The sequence below is a fragment of the Sorex araneus genome, chromosome 6 (assembly GCF_027595985.1).
Source record: "Sorex araneus isolate mSorAra2 chromosome 6, mSorAra2.pri, whole genome shotgun sequence".
NCBI classification, from domain to species: Eukaryota; Metazoa; Chordata; class Mammalia; order Eulipotyphla; family Soricidae; genus Sorex; species Sorex araneus.
In genome coordinates, this window is record NC_073307.1 from 18,074,916 (window position 1) to 18,097,271 (window position 22,356).

Genomic DNA, 22,356 nt, shown 5'->3' on the forward strand with positions numbered 1-22,356 from the left:
GAAATCCTGTTTATAAAACTAATTTCTAAGGCCGTGAGTCTGGCACCTACCCAGGTATATACTGCGGGGACGAAGATTGAATTTGATTTTATAGATTGACCTACTCGTTGAAACCTAATTTAAACTTCACCTCATAAGGAGATCTTAGAAATAACATGCAGTCTAACACAGTGTTAACTAGTCTTCCTTGTGCATATTCTTTTTGTTTGCACTGCCACAAAAATTAGAAAGTAGAAGAGGATAATCTAGTCTATTGGAGAAAATTTCCACACATCCTTTTAGGAAGAAAGGGTATTGTTGGAAACAGCAAACCGTAAGATGTGTAGACAAAATCATATTATTGGACCGAAGGATTGCTAAAACTAGAATTCCAAAGTTGTTAGAAATAATAGACTTAAGATGTAGGAGAGGGGTGACTAGATCTGCCTTCCAGCACGGGTGATATTGGGCATACTGGAATGATGGGGGCAGTCGTAGCCCCTACTGCACGGGTGATTTTATGATTGCTTGAAGAGGGAGATTTGGGGGGGAGGAGGGGATGGGGTGCTGGTTTTTTTTTTCCTTCCCCCATTTTGTGTCTTCTTTTTATTTTATTTTATTATTTTATTGAGAGTGCTAAGTGTTTTGAGTTTTGTTGTTGTTTTTTTCTTTTTAATTTCTGAGAAGGGGATGGTGGTCCATCCCCTGGGAACGTCTGATCAATTTGTTCCGCTTCAGTCTGGGCTTGGGATTCATGAGCGGCTAGACAATAGCTAAGAGATGTTTTGGTGTATGATAGTAAGAGACATAACTCTCCAGAACCTGCTGAAAGATTCCCCGCGGAACGTGTAGTAACAGACGCTAGAGAAGCCAGCTCCTCCCCACACTGCTGTTTAGGAGAGCTGGGTTTGGGTGGGCCTGTGGTCTTAGGGATTTACACAGCCTCTTGTTGGTATTCCTTCTGCGCTTGGTCATCTTGCTACAGATAATGGGGCTTAACAACTTGGGCTCTGTGAACTGATGTGTGCACAAAATTTGATTCTCAGAAACTAAGTTTGTTGAGATAACCTGAGACATTCCCTTGTATATGTTATTTATTTTAACATCCTTTGAGCACACTGGAAGATTTGTTTGGAACTTTTCACTAGCAGCTGGTATCAGTGATGGCCTGTGTCCCTGAGAAGACACTTAGGGTCGCTGTAGTTGCCTGAGCCGTCTGCTCTGGCCAGTACAGAAAGAGGCTCTCTAAAGGCCAAGCATCTAGTGTATATTCTATTTCTCTGTGTATTCTATTTCGATTGATTATTCTCAACCTTTATCCTAAGTGCTTAGAATATTTTAAATAGTTTCTTGTTTATTTGGGGGGCGGGCAACACCCAGTGATGCTCAGGGGTTACTCCTGACTCTGCACTCAGGAATTCCTCCTGTGAGTACCTGGGGAACTGTCGGGGATGCTGATGACTAAACCTGGGTCAGCTGCAGACAAGGCAAGCCCCCTACCCACTGTACTATCGCTCTAGTCCCTAAAGCAGCTTAAGTATTTCAAGATTTTATTCCTGTCAATTAAGTTCACATTCATTTTAAGATACAGTGACCTTTAAAAGTTGTGTTTCAAAGGTGTTTAAAGTGACTAGAAGACTCCTCCTGTTGCATTCATAAACTGTGATTTCAAGATTGTCTACAGAGTCAATTATTTAACTTTAAAATACTTTTGTTAACGAAACTTGTGTTGAACATCTTGGATCAATGTTAATAATACCTCTAAGAGTGTAATAAAACAGAAAAAAGTTCTTTCTCTGCTGCTGTATCTTGAACTATGTCTGTACATATGCCTTATCGGAGGTGTGATTGGTAGACGGGGGAATGAGCTTCCTGTAATTGGGCCCCAAGCCAGCTGGCTTCAGGCAGCATCAAGCTTATGATTTATGTGGGGGTAAGGAAAATGCATTTTAACTTGCTCATTTCCGCTCTCTTAATCATGAAAAAAAAAAAAAACTGCAACTGTACCAAAGTGTTAAGTAACCTTGTAAGTTTTTTTTTTTTTAATCAATTCCCCTTTCCCTTCCTTGTCGATGATACTGGGCTAACAGCTAACACACGCCCGGCTCTCGTGCTAGCACTCTGAACTCTGGTACTTGCCCTGGATTGCACGGTAGGTTGCAGTGCCCGCTGCGATTGGCACTTTTTTCCATGTGCCATGCTCCCGGGTGAGTACTCTTCGTTGGGGCACACAGATGGTGGTGGTGGTGTTTGCTGGGGGTTTCGGCAGCACTCCTACCAGCGTGTGCCAGAGGCCATGATGCTCTCTGGGAATTGGGGGAGGGGGGAGGTGTACCATTTTTTTGTAAAGCAGCCAGAAATCACTTGCTTCCCTGGGATCACAGGCAGCAGCACTGCTTGACTCATATGTAGAGCTGCCAGGATCACATGTAGCACATGGGGTTGGAACCGTGACGGTCAGCTTGCAGAACAGGTGTTGTGAGCCGCTGCACTCTTCCTGTAGGTGGCTCATAAGGTCTTTTAGCGCTTACAAAAATCTTTTTGAATCCGCTCTCCTCTGCCCCCTGGAAGTTTTTAGTAATGTTTCCCTGGCTCCACCTCTCTCTCATATAGTAATGAGAAGATTTTCAAAGGCAATTATTTTTCTTTGATTTGAGAGATGGGGGTGGGCTCCGGGATCGCTTCTGGCAGTGCTTGGGGGCCATTCCAGTGCTGGGGCTTGAACTGGAGCAGTCACTTGCCTGGCAAGCACCTTAACCCCTGCACTATCTCTCGGCCTCGGAGAAGGGGATTTTAATTATTGAAAGTAATTCATCAGATTGGCTTCCCTCATTTGATTTGCTTATAACTATATTTGGGATGTCCTCCGATCTACTTTCAGTATGCTTAAATTTTCATTCAGTTATTTTGGATGAAAAAACAAATGTTATGTGATATATACTTAGAATTCCGTTTTTCCTTTTTCTAATTGGCTCGAGCGATAGCACAGCAGGTAGGGCATTTGCCTTGCAAGCGGCTGACCCGGGTTCCATTCCTCCGTCCCTTTCAGAGAGCCTGGCAAGCTACCGAGAATATACCACCTACACGGCAGAGCCTGGCAAGCTACCCGTAGCATATTCAGTATGCCAAAAACAGTAACAAGTCCCACAATGGACACGTTACTGGTGCTCACTCGAGCAAATCGATGAACAACGGCACGACAGTGCTATAATTAGATCAGCCAAAAAAACACTTAAAAAAATAGGAAAGGCCTTATCTTTGTCTTCAGAGCTATATTGGGCCCAAAGCACTCACTTCTGAGAGCTGGTGAATTATTGAACCACATCAGCCAAGTGAGTAACTTTGCCTGGAAGGTGGAGGCTTCTTTCTGGGTGGGGACCCCTAAGCAGCGCTTCGGAGACCTTGAGGGCCTCTCCCAGAAGTTCTTGGCCAACACACTTGCATGTGAGGCCTGAGGCTGGGGAGCTTCTCAGGCCCTCGGTGCTGGGATTCCGCCTGCTAGCCCTGTGATGCCAGGAGACCTCCAGGGCCACACCCAGAGTGCTCAGGATCAAACCTGGGGTCACACCCACGAAAGGCATGCACCGGACATCTTCCTGTCTCTAGCCCAGGTACGGTTTTGTATTGAAAAGCAAATGGGCCTCTTGGGTTTCCTGTAGTATCGCACCCACCATACAAGAAATTCTTGTCTCTAGTCTTTAGTCATTAACTTTCTGGGGAGCAGGCGGGCAGTGCTGTGGGTAAGACGCTTGCCTTGCACACGACCGGCCTGGGTTTTGTCTCTAGCATAAGTTTTGATGGTTCTAGATATTTCTCTGTCATTTGGGGGAGGGTGGCCACACTTGGCAGTGCTCAGGAGTGATCCCCGAGGTGAGATCCCTGGCCCAGTGTAGACCAGGGTTCCAGCCACCACAGCTGCATGACGGGCAAGGGCTTTACCATCCTGACCTCTCTCTGGCCCCAGATAGTTCTGTTTTTATGAAGATCTTTTGAGAATCCAGAGACTGCTTAAATTTGAGAATTTTGATTTTTTTTTTAAGTTTCTAACTTTATTGCAGTCACACACACAGATTCCTGTATCCTAGTGAAGGTTCCTAGGCGTTTTGCCAAATTATTTATACTGATGGCATGACAGATGGAAAAATTTTTCATTAAGGCTGAAATGATGCTGACTTTGTTAGGTAGCTGCCGAGAGACATAATTTGTAATTTCCCTTTCTGTCCTGCCTCATCTTTTCTCCTAGAGACCATGACACTGGGAGGTTTGAGGTCTGCAGGTGGGAATTAGGAGACGGTCATGAGCAAAGTGGCAGGTGCCGTGGAATTCCAGTCTCGTTGGATGGGAAGGAAACCGCAGTTTCGGTGACCACAGCTGCAACTTATTTAATCAAATGGACAACAGGAGGCCAGTCCTGGCCTAGTCTGTCATTTTTCAGTCACTAACTTTGATAACCCCGATTTAGGATTCTGAAAGCATGTGACATGTGCCCTTTATTAAAGGCAGAACTTTATATATTTAGCATAGTGACTACAAGCTTGGCAGCTAATTTTTGGTTGTGTGAGTCTTTGTGTTTGGTTTGGGGCCACACCAGGCAGTGCTCAGGGATTACTCCTGGTGCGGGGCGGGGCCCAAGATGACCTTGTGCCATGTTGAGAATTGAACCCCAGTTGGCCGCATGCAAGGTGTGTGCCGTCTCCTGTACGCTCTCCCTAGCACTTAGGTCTTTCTTGGGGAAAACCAACCTCTGTGAGCCAAAATGTCGTCATTCTTAAAATGGAAGTAATTATGCATACGAGAAATGAGAAATCTGATTACAATAATTTTTAGTTATATGACCTTGGGCAGGTAATTTCTCTGAGTTTGCATTTTCCCGGTCTATTTAGGGATTATAATAATACATACTTCACATGGTTGTGGTGATTACTGAATAAGGTTAAGATTTTAACAAGGGAGAGAATAAGCCAATATTTATAAAGTGCTGAGAACAGTGTCTAGCACACAGTAAGTGTTCATTATTCATTGTTGCCATCACTGTGATTTTTGTGTGGCTCTTACTTGGTTCACTCGTGTACTGCATGAGAGGGTAAAATGAAATATTATCAGAGAAAAGCAAAGTTTTATACAGTAATGGGTATGAAAGACTCCATTGTGTTTTTCCTCCCTGCCCATTTTAAAGCTTATACTACCCAAAGTAGACATAGCAAAATATAATATTTAAATGCAAAGTACTATGTGACCATAAAATAATTAACAAAGCCACAATTTGGTTTCTAGTCTAAAAATTAGTCTTATTCACAAAGGTAAATAACATTAATCATATTTTCATAAATGGCAGGAAGTTGTGTGGAAGCAAATGAATTCATCTCTCTGTAATGTTTGCTTTTAAAATCTCTGAAATTCACCTCATCTGGAAAGGCACAGAAATGAAGGCTTTGATGTGTATATAGTCCCGGGACCATCACTAAGTCCCTTGCAGTGTTTCTGTTACCTCATCACAGTGTGCAGATAACAACAATCTACCATCTAAGACTATTGTGATTATAAATTGCTAAAATGAAGATGACTTTGGAAAATCCCCTTCTAATTAGTGTTCAGGATATTTAGGAAGTATAGTGCACAGCTGGAATGCCCGGGTGTGAAATCGGGCTCTGCTCATTCCCTGCCGGCTCCTTCTCCGAGGTTTCTCAGAGGAAATGATAGGACACCTACCTCTTTTTTAAAAAAATTTATTTTATTGAATCACCATGTGGAAAATTGCAATGCTTTCAGGCTTAAGTCTCAGTTATACAATGCTGAAACAACCATCCCTTCACCAGTGCCCATATCCCACAACCAAAAAAAAAAAAAAAACCCAGTATACCTCCCATCCCACTTTCCCCCTACCTCCCCCCCCCCCCCGTAACTGATAAATTTCACTTTACTTTCTCTTTACTTTGGTTACATTCAATATTTCAACAAAAACCTCTCTATTATTGTTAGGAGTTCCCCACTAGAGTCAGACCAGCCGCGCGGTTTTGGATTTCTGTATTTTAGCAACTAAGTCCAGGGAAATTTCTTCCAGATATTAGATCATTGCAAGCTTGTATCTCTCATCTGTGGTCCTGACAATATGGTGGTCGCCACGCCCTCCCTCCCGCCCCCTGGCAAGGAAAAGGCGGGAGGGGGGAGCGGGGGGGGGGGGGGAGAGACAAAGAAAACACAACCCTTTCCCCTCCTGGGCAGGCATGCATGGGGCCGAGGCTTAGTTCTCGGTCTCGAGACATTCTGCAAGGAGCTGCCCGTACCACCTAGTTTAGCTGGCCTCTGGAGTCATGCTCGTGCAGCTGCGGAGAGGCCGCACACGTGTGGCTCCCGGGATCACATCTCGGCGGTGAGCAGGGCCAGAGGACACCTACCTCTTATGATTTCAGTGACAATTAAATAAGGACTCTTAAATGTGATCCTGCTCTTTGGTCCTTAAGACACAGGATTAGCCACATTATTCTCATTTAGAGAGTATCGTTGTCATTCATCTTTGGTCGTTTGCCCTCATATTCTGGAGTTAGCCAACTATAGTTAGTACAACTGAAATAGTTGCCCAGAGATCTTGAGGTGCAGCACCCTGCCCCACAGCCAGATCACTGGCTTCTCTGGGAGTCAGAGGAGACGAAGCTGCAGCGCAAGGAAGCCACGAGAGTGGTTGGCTTCATATTGCGGAAGCACAGCGAGAATTTCTCTGGGCCCACTTCTAGTGGAGACTGGGCGGAGAGACCTCTGCTTCGAGTAGAGTGTTATGTCCCTGTCCTGAAAAATGTACTATGGAGCCATGTCTGAGCACATGTGAGGCCCTGGGCTTAATGCCTGACCCCAACGAGATCTTGAAAACGTCCACTCTTAAGACCTCTCTTTCCCCAGGGGTTCCCATACATTTGCTTTTTATTCAGTTTCACCGATGACTTCCAGATCACTTTAGAACACTACTATCTAGTGTTTTCTAATTTTCTTTTTTTTGCTTTTTTTTGCTTTTTGGGTCACACCTGGCATTGCACAGGGGTTACTCCTGGCTCTGCACTCAGGAATTACGCCTGGCGGTGCTCGGAGGACCATATGGGATGCTGGGAATCGAACGCGGGTCGGCCTCGTGCAAGGCAAACACCCTACCCGCTGTGCTGTCGCTCCAGCCCCCTCTAATTTTCTTTAATGCTTTTGTTGGTACTGGGTCACTTTTGAATTTCCCAAAGAATGATGCTCTCTCTGCCAGGACACCTCTGCGTAGGAAACCTTCTTTCCCTTGACTTTCTTCACCTGTTCACCTTTCTTGCAGTTAGCACCGATGCACCCTTCTCCAGAAAGATTTCCTACCACCTCTCTCTGGGGACTCCGAAGTGCTCGAGCAGCATGAATCACAGGTTTTCCAACTGCCCCTTTCCTTGTATGACTTCTATACAGACTGTAGAAGCTTCACAAGAATAGAATGTGTGTTGTTTGACTTTTAATCATAATCCCAAATACAGTGTACACGTCCTAGATCCAGGTTAAGGACTCCGTCATCTTGCTTTTCTTACTCAGGTCTTGAATTCCATCAACACTTTGGGACATCACCTCTTATTTTTCGGTAGCATCTCTCCCAACACTATCAGGATTTCTTACAACTTTTCAGCTACTCCTAAAATTTAAATATCTGAATATGTATTTATGCAAATCACGGAGGCTAGGGAAATAGTCTTAACAGTTTGTAGCACTTGCTTTATATGCAGAGGCCCAGGTTCAATCCTTGGCACCTCATGGCCCCACCAAGCCCCAGTGGGGGACAGTCCCTAAGCATTCTGCTGGGAGTAAGTTCTGAGAACTGCCAAGGATAGCCTCAACTCATACTATAGCATTTGTCATCAACATGTCAGCAAGAGAGAAGTCACGGAATTTAGCAAAGAAACTCCACCCAAGGCCTAGTTTTCTGAGCTACTGCCATGGTTTACTTGGGCCACTTACTTTCTAAGCCTGTTTCCTTAATAGTGGGAATATTAATGGAACCCACTTTCAAGGTAACTCAAAGGCTGCCAAGATGAAAATAACTCAAGAAAGGTCTTAATTTCTGCATCAGAAAAATGGGATTACTCTCAAAGATCTGCAAGCTTTAGATACTCTACCGTGTGCCCATCCTGTACATAAGAGGTGTTAAATGTGACTGCTAGGTAGCCAAGTTGAATGTTTAAATAAATAACTATATTTTTTTGTCTTATCTGGTTTCAGCATGAGTTAACACGTTCATTTAAAATCACTGTTTTTTGTAGTCAGTTAGCTATAAATCTTCCACCTACAAAACCGGCAGTGTGACTAAACAATCTCTTCTTAGGAAGGCTATGTAATACTGAGTTAATCTTTCTTTAAGTTAGGTGTAACCCATTTTTGAAACAGTCCAAAAGTTGCGATCTTTGTGATCATAAATCTTCAACAGGATACTTTGGCTAAAGTAGTATTTCAGGAAAAAAGAAAAAAAACCCGATGCATCGCCTCAGATCTACGGTCTAATATGTTAATCAGATAGAGTTGTGCTTCAGAACTCTCTAAGTGGGTGGGGCTGGAGATGAGAATCCCCAGGTTTGATCCCCAGAACCACTGCCCTGCCTGGCCCCCCAGGCACTGCCGTGAGTGATTTCTGAGTATAGAGGGAGTGAGTGCAACCTGCCCCCCCAAGTATCAGAAACAAACTAAAAACCAAAACTCCTCTAGAGCAAAATGGTCTGGCGAACAAACAAAACGCTCCTACTTTTTGTTTCATAATTTCCCCCAGTGGTCTCCCATATCTATGTGGAGTTTCAGTATTTAATGGCAAATCTGACTTTGTCTTCATAGTTTAGAATGTGAATATGGTGATTTGAATTTAGTCATATCTAAACAAAATGATCTGAATTATTTTTGTATTTTTTTTCTTTTTGGGTCACACCCAGCAATGCTCAGGGGTTACTTCTAGCTCTGCACTTAGGAATTACTCCTGGCAGTGCTTGGAGGACCATATGGAATGCTGGGGATCGAACCCAGGTTGACCGTGTGCAAGGCAAACACCCTACCCACGGTACTATCACTCTGGTCCCTATTTTTGTATCTTTGAGCTGACCTCTCTATATTTTTCACTACATTGTACTACCAAGAAGGTAAGAAGATTGAAAGCAAATCATTTCCTATGTGTACAGACTATTACGTAATGACTCACATGTAATGACTCACACACTCTTCTAAGAATCTTAAAGTGAAATGAGTATCAGGGGCGGAGTCATGAGGCTGAGGGTATGGATTTTTGAACCAGACAGTGCTGCAGAAGCAGGTTGTGTTAATGGGGAAAAAAAAAACTTAATTTATAATTTCTCATCATAAAATGGTATAGACATAAGAATTATTTGTGATAATATATGTGTATAACAGTACCTAATCATGGGTTTTGGCATAGAGAATTAAAAATCAATCTATTACTATGAAAGCAAGGTTTTATTGCACTTGCTGAAAATAAAAAGTCTTCAATTTGTCATCTGCTTGTATGATTGAGGTGGGCTAGCTAACTTTCATATCGTTCTACAGGTCAGTTTCTTCTTTCTGCCACTTAGGGACAAGCTTAGCAGTGTTTTCACTATTTAAATAATACATTGAATAAAAATCTCTCAGAGCCATGATGTAAAGTGAGAGCATCAAATCCTGAGGGAAATAAAATATATACATGTATATGTATATACATAATTTATATCATAATTTGTATGATACGATACTTACGTGAATAATAGGGGGAAAACTCATATTTGTAGACTAGTCTAGAGAAAGCAAGAGCTCCTCAGACTAATGGAAGGATCGAAAGAGTGAAGCTTCGGATTTTAATTAAGGGAAGGGAGGAAGTATGTGGTCTTCAATCCAGTTGGGGTTGGTTCTGAGGATTTTCTTCCTTCCTTCCTTTATACTAATATGAATATAGACACAGATGCTCTGTGATCATTAGAAATAATATAGACCCACCAAATTCTAAGGCAACTTTTTTTTTTTTTAACCATGTTATCTGCTCTAACAACCCTCACCTGGACACCGTCTGCATTTGCATTGATCCCGGGCACTGCGGTGTTCACTGCAGGAAGCCTGGGGAAGTCACTCCCGCTGGCCTTGCACTAATAAGAAATCAAACCTTGGCTACGGAATAGTAAATATTGTCCCTCATCTTGAAGACCTGGATTTACCTCAGCTTCTCACTTTTGTCCATTGTTGGAATGAGGAAAGTGGACTGTTAGCTAAGAACCCCGATACTGATCTCAAAGGACTAGGTCTAAGGACAGAAGTGACAGCACGGGCAGGAGGAGGGGAAGAGGGCAAGACACTTCCTTTTGTAGCCCAGAATTCAGCAGTATATACACCCCCAGTACACCAGGAGGGGTCCCTGAGCACAAAATCAGGAGTAAGCCCTGAACACTTTCAGCCTTCCCATTCCACCCCCCACTTCCTTCCCATCCCCCATAAGAAAGACAGAGTTCAAAGACTGATTTTGATAGTTACTGTATCACCTCCAGGAAGTCAGATTATTTCAGTGTTTCCTGCTCAGTAAAATGTACCTGACTCATAGGTCTATGGAGAGGACTAAAGATCGAGCGTCCATGATAACACATGGTGAAGCGGATACCAGTATTCTGGCTCTGATCTAGACATCCTTCACCTAAGCTGCCTCAAGTCCTTTTGTAGAACACAGAGCAGTGTATAAGCGAGGTAACAAGGTGACACCATCCACGGTCCTAGGACTGTGAAGAGGTCCAAGACAAGGAGAGTGGAATTATTGTTGGCAGGACAATGTATCCATCACCAGGTGTCACAGGATGGCCTTTCCTGCATGGCTGTAAGGAAGTCTATACTCAGAGGTGTACATGAATTTAAAAAAGGCCTCGGTGGGCAAATAGCTCTCAGCAGAAGCTCCTAGGAGACCGGGGCACACAGTAGGTATGTCCGGAGTATGTGTAGAAAGCAGGGTCCACAGGGTGGAAAAGGGTCTGAGCATGGAGAATCCGATGGATTAGACAACCAGGGGCTATGGGCCAGGCTGGGGAGGCACCATGTGCTCTGGAGGGCCTCTTTCTTCCTCGTGTCCTTTCCTCTGCCTCCACTCCAGTCTTGGGAAGACCACCTGCTTGGAATTGACTGATCCCACCCCTTGTTTCATAGATGAGGACTCTGAGTCAAGATTCTAAGTGACAGACCACTGATTTCTCAGAACTCTGAAAAGTATATCTCATTCTCCGCTCAGCCTTTACTAAAAATGTGCCCAGAGTATGTTTGATTGTTCTAACCCTTCTTGAGAAGAGTATAAATGACACCTATAGTTTGGGGAAACTGTCTTCATCTGCACCTGAAGTTAAGACCTATAGAAACCGCTCTCAAAATACAAAAAGGAGGATCCATTTCCTTTTGGCTTACTAAATAAGATAAAAATTTTATCTTAATGCTAAGACAATATATTTTTTAATGTTTTTATTGAATCACCGTGAGCTAGACCATTACAGCACTGTTCACAATTGGGTTTCAGTCACATAGTGTCCCAACATCCATCCCTCCACCAGTGTACATTTCCCAGCACCAATGTACTAAGATAACTTAATAGAAATATTGTAAAAGTGTTCTTCGGAATATTTTTTTCCTTTGCATTTTTTTAAGTGTCCCCAAATTAGCAAACAAATTAGTAATCCTTCAGCTAATGCAGGGATAAATGAGCAGCCAGGAAATAATTGCTGAGAGGTGAAGCAAAGTATTTACATTTTTCCCGAAAGAATAAATATAAGAAAAATGAAGGTGATTTTTAGTGTGTCAGGTCTGTGGGGGCAGGAGGGAGAGCACAGATAATAAAAGTTAAGTATTTTAACTTTTAAGGCTAGTGGGAAACTAAAGTCAGTTCTTGGCTGAGGCTAATCAGCAGATCCTGTCTTGTCTCTGGTCTCATCTTTTAAATCATTTGGACTCACCTTGAATCAAAGAGTATTTAGGATTTGCCCTGGTTGCTCTGTTGAAAAATTAAAGCACTGGTTTTCACACCTGTTCCACAGGCTGATGTGGATTCACAGGTGTAAAGGTTGAAATCAGGGCCTGGAGCGATAGCACAGCGGGTAGGGTGTTTGCTTTGCATGCTGCCAACCCGGATTCAATTCCCAGCATCCCATAAGGTCCCCTGGGCACCGCCAGGAGTAATTCCTGAGTGCAGAGCCAGGAGTAACCCCTGTGCATTGCCAGGTGTGACCCAAAAAGAAAAACAACAAAACAAAAAAAAAGGTTGAAATCAAATGGGTTAGTTTTTAAGATGTTTCTGGTTCTGTTGACTCTTTATTTTTCCCCCGTAATTTTAGGTTGCTTGCAGTCCTCCGGCAAGGGGTTTTTAACCTCAGCACCATGGAAACTTGAGACTGGGTGACACTGTGCTGTGGGGGCTTAGCTGCACCATCCTCTCTCTACTCAGTGCCAGTCTCGTCACCCAGTGTCACACTGTCTCCAGATACTGCCATTGCCTCCCTGGGAAGCAGGACTGCTCCAGATTGAGAACAGTCACTCGATAGTATTTAGATAAAATGGGGAGAGCCAGTGAGAATATGCCTGTTCCACTTGTAGTTGGTAAAAATGGATCCAGTTCTAAGATTAATTTCCAGGATTTTCTCCCTTGTGAATGAATGATTGCTCTCAGAGGCAGTGTCCTTTTGGGGAAAGAAAGCAAATATGTACATATTTTTTTAAGTTGGGGGAAAAATCTTAAAAAAAAAAAAAAGTAGATCTGCATTTTATTGAAATTTTGTTGATTGCATTCTCTTATCTTGAAGCTTAAGCCAACCATACCATTTAGATTTGTAACAGTTTACCATCTCTGTTCCTTTCTATTTGAAGGAAAGCCTCTAATTTAGTAAGCAATACTGTATCATTTTGCCAGGTGCATTACTGTCCCCATTTAGAAATAGGGCAATTGAGATTTAGGGAGATTAAGAGGTCACCAAGCTACTACACTACACGGTTCTATTAGGAATCCTAGACTTTCTCTTGGAGTCTTTATTATTCTCTATTGCAGCAGTTTTCAAAATGTGATCTGCGAACCCAAAGGTTGCCAAATCCTTTTTTTTTTTTTTAGTTTTTTCATTTTATAAAGTAGTTCACAATATTTGATTACATTTAATGTTCAAACACCAATCCCACCGCCATTACACCTTCCCACCACCATATTTCGGATGTTTCCATCCCGAACCCCAATCCCTGCCCCAAAGCAGACCGGAAATAATGTGTTTTGCATTGTTTGTCATAAAACACCACTGAAAATGCTACAAAAAAAGAGTTCTTGGGCTGGAGCAATAGCACAGCGGGTAGGGTGTTTGCCTTGCACACAGCCGAACTGGGTTCGATTCCCAGCATCCCATATGGTCCCCTGAGCACCGCCAGGGGTGATTCCTGAGTGCAGAGCCAGGAGTAACCCCTGTGCATCACCGGGTGTGACCCAAAAAGAAAAAAAAAAAGTGTTCTTAGAGGAAAGCGTGTGAAGAGTATTGTATTTCACCAGGGGCCATTAAGCCCTTCTATAAAAGATCACTAGCTAGCATGTTGTTAAAGGTTGGGCCTTGTGTGCTCATATGTATACATATGTGTGTATGTGTGTGTTTGTAATACATATCTGTAAAACAAAAACATTTCCCTCTAAGATTGGTCGCCTCCTACTTTGAGCCCCATCAGACGTGGTGCGGTACTCTCGGAGGATGGGTGGGTGTGTGGTATGAAGCGTCTGGGAATAGGTTCACTCGTAGGTGAGGCTTGGCCCGAGCACGTGGTGAGCGTGGTGGCGGTTGGGTTCTGGAAGTTTTCAGCTGCCAGGGCTGGGTCCCTTGGGGCAGGGAGGGCCCTCACCCCACCCCTGCCCGCCCTCCACCGCCGGGGCACCCCGAGTGAAACAGCCTGGCGTGGAGTCCGACAGCCTGGTTCTGGTGAGTGTCATGTTCTGGATGGTGGCCGATGACAAGATCTTTCAGAACTGTTTTTGTGGCGACACACAGTAGACTTTATTTGCTTTCCCGCCAACTATGTCGCCATTCGTACTGATCGTACAGAGGCAGCATTTAAAACTGCTCACACCTTCCTGTGCCACAGTCATTGTTCCCACTCAAAGATATGTGAAGAAGCAGCACAGTATTGACTGTTAAGCCTCTGCCTTTGGGCACAGGCTTTCTAAATTTCTCTGTGACAGAATGGGAAGGCACATCAAGCACATAGCTGCATGGAGTGGTCACGGCTGGGCAGTACTGTCTGGTTGCAACATGGCTCATCTGTGGTTTCCAGGCTTGCATGCACCACAACTGCTTTCTCAAGAAATGATTGAAGTGAGCTGATCACTTTCCTTATCTCAAGGAAAACCACTGACAAGAATTGTTGCTAGTCAGTAAAAATTAAAACTTACAAAAAGGAGAATTTTGGAAGGATTATGTTTGCCTTATGTACTTGAGTGTTTGCTCTTCTGGGTTTTATTATAATGAACTTGATCACCATTTGGGAGATCTGCATAAAGTCAGTGAACCAGTATTATCCAAATAACTCATATGTAGTGTTAACTCACACCTGAGCAAAAGTCCAATCAAAATTCAAGACAAACCAAGGGATTTTAATATAATAGAGTTACCAAAAAGTTCTCATTTATATGGACTTTGCATTTCAGGTTGCCACAGTAGGCTTCATATACTAAATGGTAAAGTGTGAGTATAGCAACAATACAGAATTTTTATAGCTGAACTGAAGCTTCTGGAGAACCACTAAGTTGCATAGAGAAAGTTCTAGCACTTTCCTTCCCCAGCACCCTCCAAAACGGGGAAGTAGGTAGAGTTGGGTGAATTGAAGGGTGAGGAGATAGTGTTTTGTGATCACCAAGGGTATGCAGTACTGGGTTAGAACACATCAGAGCACAAGAGCTAGGATTTGAACCAAGAAGAGAATAGTATTGACCAAAGGGCAGATTAAAAAAGATATATTCTACTCCATGTATATCAAAGTTTCAAGACTGTCTTTTGAACCCCTCAATATTATATATACATATCCCACCGTGCCTGGAATTCAGGTGCCAGAAAGTATTTGCTAAAGAGAGTGTGATTTGCTGTATATCCTATATAATTCTCAAGGAGTTTGATTATCATCATCTATCAGTGAATATCCCACCATGATCCTTTTCATCAGTCACTTTTGTTAGAAGAAAAGTTAAAGAAACAGAACTGTGCACTTTCCCTCTCAATTCTTAACATAAACTGAGAATAGCCTGGAGAGTAATTTGGTGCTCAGCACAGTCTCCATCCCCTGTGGGAAGTAGCATTCAGCCCTTCACCTGGGACAAGGTATTTTGTGCCTGTTTTGTCACATAAAGCACGGTAGATAGGACATCCTTCCAAATAGACACTCTTACCACCTTTGGAGTGTTGGACACAACTGTAAGTAAAAGTTGATCACAGACCAGGGCCTTTCAGCCGTCCCAGTTAAAGGGGTATGATATGCATCTTATTATGGTGTTTTCTGTAGGAACTCCCACACCCAGTATACACATAGGCAAAATTTTAACTGTCTTCCCTGCCCCAGTGGTATAATTTTTATTTCATTTTGCCATGTAGTCTTACTGAAGATGATTGATTGCCTGTGATTTTCCTTGGAATTCCATTTTGAATGTCCGATTTGAAACCCGTTTTTGAATGGATTTCCTTCCTGTAGCACCCTGCTCCTTCAGCAACACGGTCATAGGGCCATGTTTTCACTGAATACCGTTATGTATTTATTTCTCCCGGTGGCATTCATTGGAGAATGAATGGCATCCATCATCTTCTTGTGTTCCAAACCTTTTCCCCCCTCACTGGTGTCCGGTACACATGAGTTTTCAGTGGACTCAGTTCTAGAATGAGTACTCGAAGGAATGCCGAACCCTGATTTTAGTTCCAGATTCTTAGCTACAGTTCTCTCTGTCCGTTTGCGTATGCAGTTTTAAATTTCTCAGATAAGAGGCCTGAACTTGTGTCTGCTCAAGTTTATAAGCGAGAATTTGGGAATATCGTCCTAGGCAGACTTTATAGTATACTCAATACTCTGAAGAATTAGAGTCTACTCTCTACTCTTCATTCCAAAACTCTGTTTTGTTTTGTTTTGTTCTTTTATTGGATCACCATGAGATACAGTCACAAAGCTTGCATGTTTGAGTTCAGTCATACAGTGATCAAACACCCGTCCTTCCACCAGTGCACATTTTCCACCACCAATGTCCCTAGTATTTCCCCACCCACCCAACCCTCTCCCTGCCTCTGTGGCAGACAGTTTCCCCCATACTCTCTTTCTACTTTTGGGCATTGTGGTTTGCAATACAGATACCGAGAGACTATCACGTTTGTTCCTCTATCTACTTTCAACACACATCTCCCATCCCAAACGATCCCTCCACCATTGACTTAGTAATCTCTTCTCTATCCCAGCTGCCTTCCCCCCCAGCTCATGAGGCAAGCTACCAACCATGGAGCAATATTCCTGCCCCAGTCTCTACTGTCCTTGGGTATCAGTCTCATGTTATTTTATATTCCACAAATGAGTGCAGTCATTCTATGTCTGTCCCTCTCTGACTCATTTCACTTAGCGTGATACTAAGTGAAATCATGATACTCTCCCCGATCATCCACTTGTAAGCAAATTTTGTGATTTCATCTTTCCTAACAGCTGCATAGTATTCCACTGTGTAGATGTACCAAAGTTTCTTTAACCTGTCATCGGTTCTTGGGCACTTGGGTTGTTTCCAGATTCTGGCTATTGTGAACAGTGCTGCAGTGAACATACAGGTGTAGATGTCATTTCTACTGTGCTTTTTTGCACCCTTGGGATATATTCCCAGAAGTGGTATTGCGGGGTTATGTGGAAGCTCAATTTCTAGTTTTTTTTGAGGAATGTCCATATTGTTTCCCAAAAAGGCTGGGCCATTCAGCATTCCCATCAACAGTCCAAAACGCTGTGTTGCTCTCACTTCACTCGAAAGAGAAAAGAATGAGAATTTTCAGCTGGGATATGAAAATTTCTTGTTTGACCATAAATCAGCTCCCTAATAAGCCTTTACTACTGTGTGTGCTCCCCCAGGGGTCGAGACATCCTTTGAACAGGATTGTCAAAAATAAAAGAGATTAGCCCCATGAAAGTGTTTTTCAAATTCTCAGGTCCTATTGTGCCCCCAGTAAAGTGTGCATTTTCAAATGAGGAAACAATAACAGAAATCAAACCTGAAAATCTTTACTGCACTCATTTTCCGTCAGCGAACTACACAACCAAGTGCGGTCCCTAAGCGGCCACGTCAGATGGATGACGGCTGTGCTGAGCAGGATGAGCGGCCTCCTCAGGCCGGAAGCCAGAGAGTCCTCTGCCCCCCTATCGCACTGCTCTCTCTGCCCCAGCACTCAGAAACCTTTCTTTGTCACCTTAGCATTCACAGGGGCTTTGGAAGGTGGGTCAGTGGCTTCAGAAGCACCTGGGGCAAAGAGGAGGCTGTGGCCTTCTGTCCCGGGTGCTCCTTGCACTGTGTGATCCTGACGGCTCATCCTGCATCCTTGGTCAGAGACAAAAGGAAAACTCCAGCCCTCGAGCCATTCCTCTGCCTTAGCTGGAAGTTTCCATTTATCAAAGCCGCGGCTTGTGCCAGACCTGCAGCAGTCATCCAGCTCCTTCTCCTTGTGGACTGTCAGTGTATTCCCAGTCCAGACACCCCCGTCTAGCTGGGAGTCAGTGTGTTGTGATCCAGAAGCATCCAGAAACTTTTCTTGCTGGTTTTGAAGGTTCATGTGAAGCCCTGGAGCCTATTGCTAGAGTTTGGAGAGTGGAAATACTTTCCCGTTGCCTAAATCTCTTAGAGATGCAGAGGGGTAGTAAGAGGTAGTGATTTTTATTAAAGGATTGAACTTAGGGGTAGCTTTTGCCTTTCCAGCCCAATTACTTAGCATGATATTTATAAAACAAACTGACCTTCTGCAATTACCAATAAAATCTCTCATTCCAAACCAAAAGCAAAATAAAATGTTAGACATAATTTTGAGGCAGTTTTGATAACCAAAATAATCTCTTAGATTAAGCATGTCTGTAATTGAGATTTGGGATGGTTACTGGCTGAACAAAGCAAAGACAGAAAGTAATAAAGGATGACAAAGATACAACCAACACAACAGAGTTGATTCCCCAGTGTAATTGCTTGCAGAGATTAGGTTCGTTCAGAAAATTGCAGAGAAAGGTTAACATTTCCGAACCTTCTTCTGGATAAGAAACTTTAATATCTAGACCTCCAAACTCATCACCATCCACACATTTTTGAAGAACACATAACCAGAGATGGAATAAGAAGTCTCTAATTATAAAAAGCAAAAGGTTAGACACACGTTAGTTATGCAATAGTTTTGGCTTTAAAGATGGCATGTAACGAAAATTCCTCAGGTATACAAATTTGGAAACCCCCTGTTATATTTATATAGTGCTTTATAGGATATAATGTTTTATAGGATCAGGGAGATAGGTCAAGGGCACTGACTTACTTGCAGGTGGAAGGTTTGACCCCTGGCACCATATGGGTTCCCAGGCACTGTCAAGTACGTAGGGAGGCCCCTGAGCACCGACCAGCAGGGTGGACACTATCGGTCCCCAGTACTACCAGGACCAGTACCTGAACCATGGGCCCATCAGGCGGTGCGTCCAGCTCTGGAGGCTCCAGCCTTGGGTACCGCATGGCAGCGTGGCATTGCCACTCCCAGCTCAGGGTGCCTGCCCGTGAAGCCCTTGGGGCTCCCTCCCCAGTCTGCTGACTTTTTTATGTCCTTCCTGTCTGATTTGGAGTCAGACTGGGAAAAAGTCACATCTGTGGATCATTGTTCTCTTTTCTTTTTTTTTTTTTTTTTGGTTTTTGGGTCACACCCGGCGATGCACAGGGGTTACTCCTGGCTCTTCACTCAGGAATCACTCCTGGCGGTGCTCAGGGGACCATATGGGATGCTGGGATTAGAACCCAGGTCGGCCGAGTGCAAGGCAAACGCCCTACCCACTGTGCTATCGCTCCAGCCCCCCATGTGGATCATTGTTCTAAGAGGGGATGGGTGTCTCTTTCATTCCGGCAGGGTGGCAGGGGGCATTGACAGAGGTAGTGCTCGTCTCGAGGTTAAAAGTGTTTTATCCTCCCGTTGTTACTGTTGTTGGTGCCGTGACCAAGAGTCACACTCATACTTGGTGGTGGTGGCGGCGGCCGAGGCTCATTCACACCCTGGTTGTGGTGCTCGAGTCCATCCTGGAGGTGGTGGCCACCGCTGGTCCCACTCTCAGTGCTTGTGCGGGTGCTAGCTGGGATGCTCACACACCCCCCAAATGGAAAGCAGCTGGACCACACTTGGCCCGTGCGGGCTGTCTGTTGAGGATCAGACTCCCCACCTCATGCTTGCAGGCATGGGAGTGGGGGCACATGTTGCCATGGAACCAATCCTGGGCCCCTCAGACTGTAAAAAGCTTGGACTGTAGTAGAGGACCTGGGTAAAACTGTGAAGAGATTTGACTGAATTTAGAAAGTTGCTGTCAAAGATCTATGAACAGGGTATGAGGGTTTAAAAAGTTTTTCCCAAAGCTGCCACCCAGTTTAAAAAAAAAAAAAATCATCCCTAGCTATACCTTCCTGATAAAAATACTTAAGTTCCTGCCATCTAAAACTTTACAACACTGATAAAGTAATAGCACGCCAGATTGGAGACGGCAACCAATCTCAATTAACAAAACAGAGGCACAGAAGACTTGTGTTGCTTAACCTGTAACAACATCTTGGCAATCTCTCATACGAGGACTTAACGTCTCCACGATGAGATACAACAATTTATTGGTCCATGTTTGGAAGCCTCATGTGCCGGGGGAGAAGGCAGCTGGGATAGAGAAGGGAACACCAGGACAGTGATAGTTGGAAATGTTCACTCTGGATCAGAACCGCGTGTTGAAAGTAGGTAAAGGAACAAACAGCATCTCTCAGTATCTGTATTGTAAACCATAATGCCCAAAAGGAGGGGGGGAAGGAGAGTGAAAGAAGAAAAGTGCCTGTGGGGGAGGGGGGTAGGAGAGAAACTGGGGACACTGGTGGTGGGAAATGTACATTGGTGGAGGAACATGTATTAGAACATTGTATGACTGAAACCCAATCGTGAACAGCTTTGTAATGGTGTATTGCAGTTATTCAATAAAAAGAATTTAATTTCTTTTCTTTAAAAGAACTATTGTTTTAGAAAAAATAACTTTCACAAACAGAATGCCTTTCAGCTTCTTAACGACCCAGTAAAAGAGGTGCCATCACCAGTAGACAAGGTGACACAGTAGAAGGTTTGCTAGGGACCCTACTCGCCGGCTCTAGTGGTATTTTGCAGATCCCAGCTCTTTCATTTAGGGAGTAAATGTGTGTGTTGGAAACAGGGTTGGATTTGTTTTTTTATGATTCTCAGCCATCAGTGTGAGCATATCATGCTCTCGAGTAAGAAGGTAAGAGAACTGCCATGCAATATTCCATTCTCGGTCCTGACAGTTCAGTCACACGCTGCTTGCTTTTTCCTTCAGCCCTGGAATGAGACCGGATGTGAACTCGCCTCCGTCCAGCTCCTCCACAGCCACGGGACCACCTCCCAAACTCTGCCTCGTCTGCTCGGATGAAGCTTCAGGATGTCACTATGGGGTCTTGACGTGTGGAAGCTGTAAAGTTTTCTTCAAAAGAGCAGTGGAAGGTAGTGTGTGTTTTGAAGAGTTTGGTTTCTTTTTCCCCTCTGGTTCCTATTTCATCGAGTGAACTTTAAGTTTTTGTTCCGTACAGAGTCAGGTAATATTAGATGTCAGTGAAAGGTGGAGAGGAAGGTGACTCCTGGATCCTCCAGGGCGAGAGATCACGGAGCCATCCGAGTAGCTAGGCTGTTGAAGTCTGTAAGTTGGAGAGAGGGAGTCTGGCCCGCCTAGGACGGTGACGGCAAGACTCTGCCATCAAGTGAAGAGCTGATGTTTGGGCAGTGAACATAAAGGTCATCGTTTCCTCTATTGAGTCAGCACCGTGCCAAGTGGTATAAATACTCCTCTCTCAGAGGTTACAGGAGACTGCAGCCGTCTTATTTTCAGGATATAAATGCAGTGATCCTAAGAATACAATAGTGCTTCTTTCATGATGTTTACAAATTGATCTATAAAGTGAAAATCAAAGTAGAATAAAGGAACCCTTGAAATTCGGATACTTAAAATAGAGTTCTCTATTTTAATCGGACTGGAGTGATAGCACAGCAGATAGGGCATATGCCTTGCACACAGCCTACCCGAATTCAGTTCCTCCATCCCTCTCGAGAGCCCCGCAAGCTACCGAGAGTATTCCGCCCACATGGCAGAGCCTGGCAAGCTGTCCGTGGTGTATCCGATATGCCAAAAACAGTAACAAGTCTCACAATGGAGACGTTACTGGTGCCTGCTCAAGCAAATCAATGAACAACGGGATGACAGTGCCACGGTGCTATTTTAATCAAAAGTATTCTTTAAAATAGTGAAGCCTTCAAATACATATAGATAATCACGTTATATGTTGTTTTTGCCAAAAAGTAATCCAAGTGGGAGAAGATGGTTGATGTTGATTTTAAAGAATGGAGGAATCCCGTACCCAGAAGCATGAGAATGGAATTTTTAAGTAATACTAAAGGCCAGTGATGTGGACCAGTGGCAAAGTATATGCAGCACTTGTGCGAAAACCTCGGATTGATCCCACACTGAAAAAAATATAGCTGCTGTGCCTCCCAAGTACGCCACCACTGGGAGCTACGTACCATCTGCTGTAGACTTTATGCTTGTTTTAAAATAAAGTTAACATTGGGCTGGAGAGATAGCACAGCAGTAGGGCGTTTGCCTTGCATGTGGCTGACCTGGGTTTGATTCCTCCGCCCCTCTCGGAGAGCCCAGCAAGCTACTGAGAGTATCTTGCCTGCACGGCAGAGCCTGACAAGCTACCCGTGGCATATTCGATATGCCAAAAACAGTAACAACAAGTTTCATAATGGAGACGTTACTGGTGCCGGCTCGAGCAAATCGAGCAAGGGGATGACAGTGATACAGTGATTCAGTGAAATTACACTTAACCAGTGAGGCTGGGAGGGCCCGTGGGAGGACCCAAGAAGGCAGCGGTGCTTGCACCTTGCGGGGAACAACCAGGGTCGTGCGTAGCCTAGATCACGAGGGCTCTTTGGTGCCAGTGTTCACACCTCGGTCCCACCACATGTGAAGTTGCACCTCCAGCCACAGAGTTTCCTCCTCAGCTCCCACAGCGCTTGCCTGAGCCGTGGATGCAGCTTGTCTGATTTACATGATACACTTGAACTCCGCTTTCACATCTGT

At 44.1% G+C, this 22,356-nt stretch overlaps 1 protein-coding gene across 6 annotated transcripts in view; it reads left to right on the forward strand.

Annotated features, from left to right (window-relative positions):
• NR3C1 (nuclear receptor subfamily 3 group C member 1) overlaps positions 1-22,356 on the forward strand; it is an 89,391-nt gene that overhangs the window by 36,407 nt on the left and 30,628 nt on the right. For 5 of the 6 annotated variants that reach the window (XM_055141543.1, XM_055141542.1, XM_055141541.1 and 2 more), the window contains exon 3: positions 20,557-20,723. In XM_055141543.1, coding sequence (XP_054997518.1) covers positions 20,557-20,723 — 167 coding nt within the window. The remainder of the gene's footprint in view (positions 1-20,556; positions 20,724-22,356) is intronic. The other variant, XM_055141545.1, reaches the window with a different exon arrangement.